Genomic DNA, 12,278 nt, shown 5'->3' on the forward strand with positions numbered 1-12,278 from the left:
TCTCAGTGATATCTTCATTCCAAATCTAATGATCTTTTTCTCCACCATCATCATCATAATCATCATCATCATCATCATCCATCTTGACCTCTCAGCAGCCTCTGACATAGTCATTCACCCTCTTCTCCTTAATGTTTTCTCCTCTCTATTTTCATGACACTGCTTTCTCTTCCTTCTCCTACCTGGTGGGGGGCTCCTTCTCAGTCTCCTTTATTGGATCATCATATGACATTTTTCATCTCATGCTTAGGAACTAGGAGGGTACCCCAAAGACTCTGCACTTGGCCCCCTTCTCTCTATACCTCTCTCTTGGTGAACTCATCAGAAACCATGAAGTTGACTATTATCTCTAGGCACGTGACTCCCATTTATATGGAGAGAAATCTGTAGATGTCTAGTCCTACTCCCTCCTGAGTTCCATTCTGGCAGCACCAATTGTGGGATATTTTAAATTTGTTGTTCTGTAGACACCTTAAACACCCCTCCCAGTCACTCAGGTTTAAATCCCTGATATTATCCTTGATTCCTAATACTTACTTTGTATCAGGTGCCAAATCCCATTATTTATATCACTAAAATATCTCTTGCCTAGCCTTTCCTCTCCATGTATCCAGTCATCACTCAAGTTTAGGTCCTTCTCAGTTCTTAAACTGGAGTCTTGCATTTGTTTCCAAACTGATCCCTTTGCCTCTCAGATCTCTCTGTGCTCCTTCATTCAGGTCCTAATCATTTCCCTAAATGCAGCCCTTTATACAGCATCCCTCCCTATTCAGTAAAGTCTACTGGCTCCATATTATGCCTAGGATCCCATCCAAATTCCCTACAGCACCTAAAGTCCCTCAGCTCTTGGTTAACCCTTACTTAGTCTTCAGTCTCCTCACATGACTCCCCTCAAATCACCCAGAACAGCTCCTCATTGCTCTTTAAATGTCTCTGATCTGGGGTTTCACACTTAGTGTCCCTCATGCCTAGAATGTCCTCCCCCATCTCTTCCCACCTCTTGGAATCCTTGGTTTCCTTTCAGAGTTGGTTCAAGTCCCACCTTCTGCAGAAGGCCAGTCCTTCTGGGTCCCACCAGTTGCTAGTGCCTGTCTATTTGGTGCCTGGCTTGTACATGCAGACACACACTGTGCCTTCTCTTCAATGTATAGTCTTAGAGGGTTTTCGAGGGGCACTGAAAGGTTCAATACGTTGCCCAGCATCATGCGGCCAGTGGAAGAAGTAGCATCAGAACCCAGATAGGTCTGGTTCCAAGGCCAGCTTGGTTAACCATCATGCTTCTTCTCAGTGGCCTTAATGCAAAGGCAGGTGGAGGAGATAGCTAAAACTATATTGGCAAATACGGTTCAGGATTAAGGGGAAAAACGTGGCCAATGGCTTGACAAGTCATCAGAATTATTCGTGTTAATGTCTACACCTATATGGCATGATGATTTCTCCCACTCAATCAATAAACATTTATTAAGCATTTACTAAGGGGCAGGTATCGTGCAGGTCCTGGGAAATAGAAACAGAAACAAGAGTCTTTGTTTCAAAGGGCTGGCAGAGAAAACAACACGTACACACAGAAATAAACATAAAGAAAGCAACCTGGAGCAGGAGCAATTAGTCATGAGAGGGATTGGGAAAGCCTTACTATAGGGGACGGCATGCGGCATAAGCCTGGTAGGAGGCTGGGGATTCTAAGAGGCAGAGGAGGGCAGGAAGCACATACTGGGCAGGCTTTTGGATAGAGAAGGAGTTTCCCGGGGAGGAGGCGCAGCAAGTCAATGGGCTTGACTGGACACCAGAGCACGCAAAGGGGTCATGTGTAATGAGCTGGAAAGGACAGCTGGCGTCCGATTGCCACGGGCTTCAAAGACCAAAGAAAAGAGTCTGCAGTTTAGACCAGAGAATAAAGGGAATAAGTGGAGGGAGCCTCTTGGGCACCCTTCATAAAGGCTGTCTCGTGTGTTTCCCACAACATCCCTGAGAGGCAGGTGCTGTGGCTGCTCTTGAAATTTTTACTCTTATTCCCATTTTTGAGATGAAACACCAGCAGTCAGACTGTACTCTGGGATGATCATTTCGGCAGCTGAGTGTAGCCAGGCTGGAATGGGGAGAAAAGCCAGGAGGCCACATGTAAGGAGGGGCACTGGGGCAGGGGACAGAGGGGTCTGGAGGGAGAGATACTGTGGGGAGAGAATCACTAAGGTCTGCTACCCGATTGCCCCTGGCGGCTGCGAGGCGTAGCTGATCCTGAGGACGTCACGGGATAGGAAGGTGACACCTCTGACATGGGCTCGGGGGAAATGCAGTGAGTCTGGCTCTGGGCATGCTCAGGGTGAGGTGTCTGGGGAGGACCTCCATTTTCATGTTTACAAGTAGATGGATGTGCACAGCTGGAGCTCCTTAAAGAGACTAGAGTTCCAAAGGGGAATTTCAGAATTGAGTAAAGGTGTGCTAAAAACTTCTCATCATAAGACAAAAAATGGCATTAACTAGATCTTAAGGTAAAAATGGTCCCCTAGGACAAAGAGAACTTCTCTATGAATTGGATAGTCTTCCTTCCGCATGTGCCTGTTTTCGGATGATACTGTGTTGTATCAAAACCCAGAAAATGACAGAACCCCTTCAATGAAATAATGACCAAACTTGTCACATGGGGGAAAGTGGATTAAGAAGCTCTGCTGTCTAGGTTGTTTTGGCCAGGCGCTGATCTCCGAAAGACAATGAACTCGGCACAGACCTGGAAGGAAGACATGCATTTGGAAAATGATGGTGACTTTAACGATTCCTCGCTGCTCAAACAAAACTCATTTAGCAATTTATCTTTTTCACAGCAGTCGTCTTCCAGTGATACTACATGATGGTGAACTATGAGACGTTCCCTTCCAAAGAACCGAAATGTAAGTTACTCAAAAGATAATGGAGAGAGAAACTGGACAGAAGTTGGAGGCAGCGGTGACAGCACATGCATGAAGTAGCCTCAGGAAATCTTTAACTCAAAAGTGAACTGGACTGTGGTGTACTTGGAATCGAAGGACCTGGATTCGGACCCTCCCTCTGCCGCTTATAAACTCTATGGGCTGGGATAAGGGATAAACCCTCTGAACTCCCATTTCTTCCTCTGTAAAATAAGAATGTTGGACCAAGCTCTCAGGCCATTAGGAACAAAGACTTTATGGTGGCTTTCAGGTCCAAGTCTATGAGACCAAGACCCCAGAGGAAGGCCTCCAATCTGTAAACCATCTTCTTGAAGACTGTACTGGAGGATAGGGCTCGGAATCATTCCAGAGGAGGGTTTAAGAACAACAAAGAAAAGGTGAATGGTAGTGACACAGAGAGAGCAAAATTGGCAACAGCTAGATGTTCAAGGACAAAGATATAAATTCAGTTTTAAGTATACTCAGGTGGAGAGGCCAATGCAAATGTGAGTAACTATATATGCTAAAGACACACAGAGGCAGTAAGCATGGGAGTATGGTACTCAGAAGCAAGGTCAGGCTGGGGGGAGAGAAAGAGAGGGAGAGGGAGAGGGAGAGGGAGAGGGAGAGGGGGAGAGAGAGAGAGAGACAGAGACAGAAACAGAGACAGAGACAGACAGAGAGAGACAGAGACAGAGACAGAGAGAGGGAGAGAGACAGAGAGGGGGAGAGAGAGGGAGGGAGAGAGGGAGAGAGACAGAGAGACAGAGAGAGACACAGAGAGAGAGAGACAGAGAGAGACACAGAGAGAGAGAGAGAGAGAGAGAGAGAGAGGTGTAGCAGTATGCATAATGGACAGAGAAAGGGGGTCTCAGTCATGCAAACTTGCCCTTTGGTCCTGCCACTAACATACTCTGCTCATGTGACCCTAGTCAAGCTAGTCATCCTTCAGTGCCTCTAGATAATTATCCAAAGTTATCACCTGCAGAATAGAAGCCAATCTGCATGGGTAGAAAATGTCTTTATCCAAAGTTCCATGCATTAATAAAGTTATAAACCTCTTAAAAACAGAAGTAACAAGTATGAATTCATATAAAGCATGTAAAATATCAAGAGCCATTTTTTAACTGATAAGTAATCAAAGGATATATACAAACTATTCTTAAAATAAAACTTGTCAACTATTAACAAATGTATGAAGATTTCTCCAAATAAAAGTAAAAAACCAACCCAAATTGAGGTTTCACTTAACACTCAACAAACTGGAAAAAAATGACAAAAGATGACCTAGTTGATGTTAGAGGGGCTGGAGAAAGATTGGCGAAATGACCCCTTATTGTTGGAGGTTTAAAATGATCCAACTATTCTAGAAATCAACCAGGAATTATACTATGAAAGGGACTAAAATGCCCATACCCTCTCACTCAGAGTTCATGACTAGGCATTATCCTAAGGAGGTCAAAGTCAGAAAGTAAGGACTTACATATACTAAAACATTTATAGTGGCATTTTTTTTTCAATAGCAAAAATGGCAGAGGAATGGGAAAATAGACTGTGGTACATGACTGTAACGAAATAGTTCTATACTACAAAAAACAATGCAAGTAGAGAATGCAGAGAAGCCAGCATGCAAAGCATAATCACTAAAGACTGATTTGTCACAAATATAAATTGTGAGATAAAATCTAATACAAGAAATGATGACAAATTAGCAGAGATGTGGTCAACTATCTTGGCATTTAACAAATCAGTATTCTCAATGTGTCAAAAACACCAGATTGTAATGAAGTTTAAGTCTAGATTTATTCAGACTTGCTAAAATATCTCCTAATTTTTTAAGGACACAAAGAGAAATCCATGTGTTAGCCTCAGGGACAGCAAGTGGAAAGCTCAGGTCATCTTCCCATTACAGTGGAAGCCTTCTAGAATATTCACTTTGGTTCTGATTCAACAAACATAAGTTTACTAAAGACCTGCTGTGTAATGAGCAAGGCTGACAGGGGTGGCAAAAGGATCCCAAATGATTAATGCCAAAATACGTCTGGGATCAACAGTGAGGTTTATTGCAGTCACCTAAAGATTAGCCTGAATCCTACTAGCTGTTTCAGTACTGCAAATATTATTTATGGACATTTGTTAAATGGACATATGGGCCTAGGAAAGATATTAATGGGTACAAATAGAACAACACTGACCTCATTAGATAATGGGATTTGTATTCTGCTGAATTTAGGAAAGAAATGCTTATTTAACACAGTTTATATACTAACAAAATGTCAATTAACAAAGATTGCTCTGTGAATCTATAAATTCAAGACATTATCAAATTTATTCTTTTCTAATTATGGCAACACATATAATTTAATTCTTAGAAATAATGGAACAAACAAGAAAAATTCCTTCACATGAGAGGTTCACAAGAGTAATTTATAAGGCCTTATTTCTTCAAACTGTTATCTTTTAAAATTTGAGAACTTCTAGCACTAGACATAAATATTTTTTCAATTACACAACACTGAAAAGATACCTACAATTTTGCGCTTGATCATAAAAAGTGGAATTTTTGCATGGAGTGGGGTTGCAGATAGCTCCTTATGGACCGTTGATAAATACAGTCTTCGTTTAATGTTCCCTAAATCAGTTATCCTGGAAAAAAAGAGGGGGGAAAAAGTAAGAAATATCAACTACCACCTTTGGAAAATCCATTGCAAATTCCATAAAATATCGTCTAATTCATAAAGTGGGCCCATATGGGAGGAATAGGAAATACTGGAACTTAAGGATTACCTTGTCATATGATTATTAATGAAGTTTCTATCATTAAATTCAAAATTGCCAACAAGGACGTAGGCCTAAGTTCACTTGACATGCTAATTTATCTCAGGACTTTATAGGAGATTTTCATGGTCTATGAAAAAGCTTCATTCCCCTGAAATGAGAAAGACCTTTGATTCCCCAGGCCTTTAATAATCATACTCCTTCTAGCCCCTTAAGCTTGTGTCATCTTGGGCCACACCATTACCCACTAAATAGGGTACATTGGAGACTTTTCTTCCCTAAAGGTACACCTGTTGTTTTCTAGAGCCTCTCTGTCCTGCTTCAAGACAGAGCCCGAACTAGGCTGCCCGGCTTCACTTCCAAGGCAAGTGGAACTTCTCTGGAAACCTGGATGATCACATTATCCATTTGTTGCTCACTCTCCCGGTTCTCACTGAGCACAGCAAGAAACACAAAGATTCGGTTTGCTTCAAGAGTAGCAGGCTCAGCTATACACTCCATATCCTGTGGTAACCCCAAAGATGGGCCACCTTCCTAACTGTCTCATATCATTACCCTGGAGAATGAACGCTTCCTCCTAGGCTGCCTTTTTATCTGGAAACAAGGATGAATTGGTCCCTTATTATTAGCCATCATATTTCTACTACACTGGTAATTTTCTACAATTAGCAAGAGCTCGTTAAAACATCTTTCGTCACTGTTTTACGATTACCGACGTATTCTTTTAAAACTGCTGAGGCTTTGCTGTTTCCCTCAGTTACAGAGTACCCTGCTCACCACCCAACAATCTGTGAATCACCTAACATTTCCCTGTGTCCGGAGGGCCCTGTTCTCTCTCCTCCTGATTGGGGAGAGGTTCACATCTAAGTGTAGGGCTAGTCCAGCGGCTGGCAGAATGAGCAGCGGGCATCAATTCAGACCTTCCACACCTGCTTGATGATGCCTGGCATTCTTGAATGCTTCCATTTTGCAAAGAGAAGGCTTAAAACGCAACCACTCCATTGGCAAATTCAGACAAATAACACTGGATTTTTCATTGAAAGCAGTTTTTAGGGCAGACGGGGGAGAGGGAAGAACTGGAGAAGTGAAGAAGAGACAAGGGAAGGCTGGAGACACTGAAGATAAATTGCCAGATTTTTTTTAACAGAGCAACGATTTTTTTTCCTGGGAACTGTAAAGACCTGCGCCTCTCAATACGCGTCTTTACCTTCTGGGGGACTTGTTTTCAGGGACTGGCCGGGGGCACGGACAAGTCCTGAGACTTCGTCAGAATCACACAGCCAGTCTTTGTTGCAGGTGGAAGCGGAAGCTCTCTCTCCATGCACCATTCCCCGCTGCCGCCGTCACTAGACTGATCTTTCTAAAGTGGTGTGGACGCCATTCCTCCCTGGCTCAGAAAACTGCAGGGAGCTCACAATCTAGTGAGAGGGACGGATCAGGTTCCCAGGTAAAGATCATCGACGATAAAACAGACCTAAAGTCCTGCGGTGCTATGGCTCAGCTGAGAAGGGGCTGGGGGAGAACTGGACTGAGTCCAGAAAGCAGAGCCACCTCCGCAGGCCTTGTGCCTCACCGAGGCTCGGCCTCTGCGATACACTCAGTGGTGCACGAGTTCCATAGAGGGCCCCAGAAGAGCCGCTCGAATGCATCCTAGGCCCCCGAGTCCAATTCCATAGTTTCCAGAGGAGCCAACTGTGACCCAGAAAGGTACAGTAACTAATCCAAGGCGGAGAGAGGAACTGGAAGCTCCTCTGTTCAGCTTTAATTCCCATCCTGGCCTCACGGGGCAAGGCTCCCCCTCCTCAATGCTGGCAGTTCTGCCCCCCTGGCCTCCCGCATCAGAGCCCCAAGCCTGCCTAGGGGCTCTCACACAAGCCCTCTCCACCAAGAGGCAGTGAAGCTCTCCTGACTCCCAGTGCATATTTGTATTTAGGTCCGTTATATTTAAGGGCTACGTGTCATCTCCACCAGTAGAAAGGGAGCTCCGGACAAATAGGAGTCCTTTTGTTCTCCTAACGCCAGCATCCAGCACACAGAAGTAGCTTTATAACTGGAGGGATGAGGGAATTCCGTTCAACTATATCTTACTAGATGGCCTCTATTTCCTCGGTAAAATAGGAGGTCCAGGCCTCTACAGAGAGGATGGGAAGAGAAAGGGATGAAGGAAGTAATAATGGAAGGAGAGAAAGTTTGGGATAGAGCCTGTGACAGACTCAATCTGGGCAAGGACAAAGGCACAAATGGCAGGAGATCAGGCACCTCTTCTATAGTGAACCCACCGACTTTCTTTTTGGGTGTTTAACAGAAAAGCCAGAACCAGTCAGCAAGACTCCAGCTGATAATTCAAAGTTCAAGTGGCCAAATGGAAGAGCACTGATGTTTATAAAGGGCCACAAGGTTTGCAAAATGCTTTCTACAAATTATCTCAATTGAGCCTCTGAGTAGATAAATTAAATCCCCATCTTGCAGAGAAGGAATCTCAGAGGCTTAAGTGTCCAAGGCTCCAAAACTACGGAGTGTCTGAGAGGTTCTGAACGTGGGTCCTAACACCAAGTTCAGAGATCTCACCATCCTATATGACTCAGACTGTGAAGGGAGGGAAAGAATGCCAAAGTGGGAAACAGAGAGACTAAGAAGAGACTCGGATTTAAGGGGTTTAAAGACTCAGAAAGTGGGCTCAAAGTTCTGGACCATAAAGGTGGTAAAGGCTGGTGGACGAAGGTCAGGACTGTGTTGGGTTGAGACAAAGTGAGGCAGAGCGTCTTGGGGCTTGAAAGGGTGAACCAAGAGGCCTAAGAAGAGGTTACAATCTACAATGTTAGGGGGAGAAATGTCAATGAAATGTCAGATCACTGGAATGGTTGAATAAGTTGTAGTTTATGCTTATAATGAAACTCTATTGTGCCACAAGGAATAACAAACAAGATGACTATAAAAAAAAGCAAAACAAAACAAAACAAAAATAAAAACACCTGGAAAGACTTCTATGAAGTGATGCAAAGTGAAGTGAACAGAATCAGGAGAATATGGTACGTAGAAACAAAAATAATGCATGATCAGCTGCAAATGACTTTATTATAACCAACACAAGGATCTTGGAAGGAACTGATGGAGTATGAACACGACTGAACCGGCTTGCCACTCTTCTCTTTATTCCCTCCACAAATTTTTCTCTAGACAAGGGATATGTGTTTTCTTTCAAATGACAAACATGGAAATATGTATTGTCTGATAACACATGTACAACTTAGATCACCTTGCCTGTTGTTTTGGAGAGAAAAGGGTAGAAGATTGGGAGGGAGAGAACATGAATCACAAAATACCAGAAAACAACTATTAACTACTATAGCAACATGTAAAAATAAAATATTGAAAATTTTGAAAGAAGAAATGTCAGATCACTAACATAGCCAAGAAACAGTAAATGCTAGAAGAATTTCTCTCAAAGACAGCTGGACAGCTTGTTTAGAATTAAGAACACCTTTAAGAAGTTTTAAAGTTAGTTTTGAAAAGTCCAACTACCATGTATGAAAAACCAAGGATTTTCTTGGGGTGAAGGAGATGACTGCGATGCTATTAAGGAAGCAGCTCATCATTAAAAATGCAAGTCCGGGTCTTTCTTTATCTTCTAAATCCCAAAATGACCTCAAATACTTAGAAAGAAGGCCAGCAATGGCATCACTTCTTTTGTATACAAAGAGGCATTTTTAAAGCCATAGAAGAGTTAATATATTTTATTTCTGTACTTGAGCATTCATATATAAGGGTCAGACAGATGATAGAAAAAGTAATGAGACCACGTAGAGAAAAAATGAGGTAGTCAACAAGAAAATCAACCTCATTTATAATAATATTCTAGTGATCAGCAGGTGCATAACTCTCAGCTATGGTCATTAACTGCATTCATTTCACATTTAACATCTACATTTGCAAAACATTTGAAAGTAAAATTACTTTTCAATTCAATTTTCAATTCTATTTTATATCTTCATCTTTGATTGACTATTTTTCCCCCCCACAATGGCAGTTGTAGTGAGAATAGGAGTAAATGGTGGTAACCACCCAAGAGAAGGAGCTCATCGGTTCAGATTACCTCTTTACTCTGCTCTTTTCTGGGTGCACAATCACTTGCCACTATTTGTTAATGTTCTCTTCAGGCTTAGAATGAACTTAGGGGGCAAAATGATGATGTGGGATTGATGTGTTTAAAGCTGAATGTTTCTTTTTCTTCTTGATGACTTTACCTACAGATTTATCAAATCTGAAAGCCAATTTCTCAGTAATGTGAACAAATAGCCAATTCCTACATAATGCTGGATTAAAATGTTACCATTTATACCCTAACCAGGAAGATATAGCAAGAGCCTAGAGTAGGAAACCTTCAATACACATGGTGATGGCAAAGTCTCTACTTCAACCGGTGCTGTGAACTGCAAGGAAAAACATGTGTGTTGAAAGGAGGTCCTTCAACATCCAGCATCAATCAGGAGTGCTAGGTGCACTCACTGGTGATGGGGAAGAGTCTTCTTTGATTCTTATCTAGATCCCTTTTGCTGAAGTCTAGTATCCCCATACCAAGTAGCTCCTCTATGCCTAAGTCACTTGATGGTGTTCTCTTTAATGGCTGTGCAAACTTCATTTAATGATAGATTCAGAAAAACAGGAAAAAACTTGGGTGAACTTCTGGAGAATGAAATGAGCAGAACTAACAGAACAACTGATACCATCCCCTCAATAATAAGAAAAACAGCTATGAACAAGTGCAGCTCTCTGATCAAAATGATTGATCATGATTTAAGGAGACTTCTATGTTGAAGCACGGGTACCATGATTTTGGAAGAAAGATGATGGACTGGAGAATGATGCACAGGATGTGCATTTTCAGACATGACTAATGAGTTGATTTGTTTTGCTTTAGTATTGTTACCAGGGAGGGCATCTATTTGCTGGGAGAAGGGAGAAGAGAGGGTGAATTAATTAATGGGTAGTGATTGATGAGAATGCCAAAAAAAGAACATCACTAAATTAAAAAAACAAAAAACCACAGACGAAACAAAAGGAAGTACAGAAGAGAACACATATATAGAAGAATTTTGCTTGTACCTTGTTAAATTTAATACATAGTAGCTAAAAATATATACAGACATATACCCATATACAGAGGGGGAACAGGGGGAAGGAAAGAGGGGTGGAGGAATGAAAGGAAGAGCAAGAAAGAGAGACAGTACATTAATGTCTAAAGTATTTGACAAGGATATTATCAGTCCAGCTACTTTTATCTTCATTTTTCAGATAAGGAAACCGAGTCTGAGAGAAGTAAATGGTTTGCTGGGTCAGACTTGTCATGACTAGATTGTGATCTGCATTATTAGCAGAAAATGTCAACTTCAGGAGCTCACATTCCTATCAGAATATTCAGGTGCACAGGAAAAGATCAGAGATCCAAGGAAGGGCCAGAGGGCAGAACTGCAGTGCTCTTAATTAATTTCATTTTCTTAACCAAAGAGATCTTAATACCAGAAAGGACAAAACCAAAAATGCCACCCCCTCAGTCCCTCCACCTACAGCAAGAGCCCAGATGGAAATGAAATGCCATCTTATTCTAGAAAGGTAAATTACCTCTGAAGTCCCCAGGACTATAACTTTGTGCTTTTTCCATTCACAGGCAGTTTCCAGTGCAAATGATCTTATGAGATCTTAACAGCATGAAAGAAAACAATCAGATAACAGCCTAAGAGGAGGACCAGGCTTCAAAATCTGCCTCCAAGGCTTACTTTGTTTGTGACCTTGGGCCAGTTGGTCCTCTAAGCTCTTGGCTTGAGGCTTCCCCATTGGGAAAATCAAGGAGTTGAATTAGATGGCCTCTGAGACCCTTCCAGCTCTAAGTTTATGAAGTTATAAACATGTTACTTAGTATTTAGTATACCTTTTGACATAATTTTGACTATATTTTTTGGTGTTCTGTAAAGAAATTTAAAACCTCATTATTTTTGTGGTTTGATTTTTCAACAGTTTCAAATTTTCATTTTAATGTCTTTTAACAGACATTTGCAGCAATTATTTCTGTAATATCTTAAGAGCAACTTGATATTGTGATTCCAGGAAGCTTGCCCTTCTAAGGATCAATTTTTTAAGCTCAATATTAAAAAAACCCACAAAATTGCATATCTAGAAAAATTTGGATAATTCCTAACTCTTCTGATAATTAGAAAAATCAATATTTGGTCATTTTATATTTCTACGTCAGATTTTTTATCTGTAGAAAAGAAAAAAGCCACACTCCATGTCTTATTTCTCTAAAAGTGAAAATACTGTTAAGAGAACCACAGGGCTAAACTAAAATAACTGGACAATTTAAAAGAAAGGTTTACACCCATTTCTTTTATTGCTATTTCTATAGCGATAGCATAAAATCACCACTTTGGTTTGTGACACTCTTGACATAGGCAGATTAGCCATTTGCTGAGCTTCATCTTTTATTAAAGAAATACAAAGGAATGGGAGTTATTTTGCTTCTGGGAATCTTTGACATAAGAGAATACTGAAATATCTACAAATGTCATTTGCAAACTACATGTTTAGGCTCCCTGAAGT

General features: G+C 41.5%; 1 protein-coding gene across 12 annotated transcripts in view; it reads right to left on the reverse strand.

Annotated features, from left to right (window-relative positions):
- The window catches only part of CFAP20DC (CFAP20 domain containing), a 291,242-nt gene that overhangs the window by 145,707 nt on the left and 133,257 nt on the right, over positions 1-12,278 (reverse strand). For all 12 annotated transcript variants that reach the window (XM_056804298.1, XM_007499981.3, XM_056804296.1 and 9 more), the window contains one exon: positions 5,438-5,552. In XM_056804298.1, the coding sequence (XP_056660276.1) occupies positions 5,438-5,455 (18 nt within the window). In that variant the 5' untranslated portion in view covers positions 5,456-5,552. The remainder of the gene's footprint in view (positions 1-5,437; positions 5,553-12,278) is intronic.

This window comes from Monodelphis domestica, chromosome 7 (genome assembly GCF_027887165.1).
Source record: "Monodelphis domestica isolate mMonDom1 chromosome 7, mMonDom1.pri, whole genome shotgun sequence".
In the NCBI taxonomy this organism is placed as follows: domain Eukaryota; kingdom Metazoa; phylum Chordata; class Mammalia; order Didelphimorphia; family Didelphidae; genus Monodelphis; species Monodelphis domestica.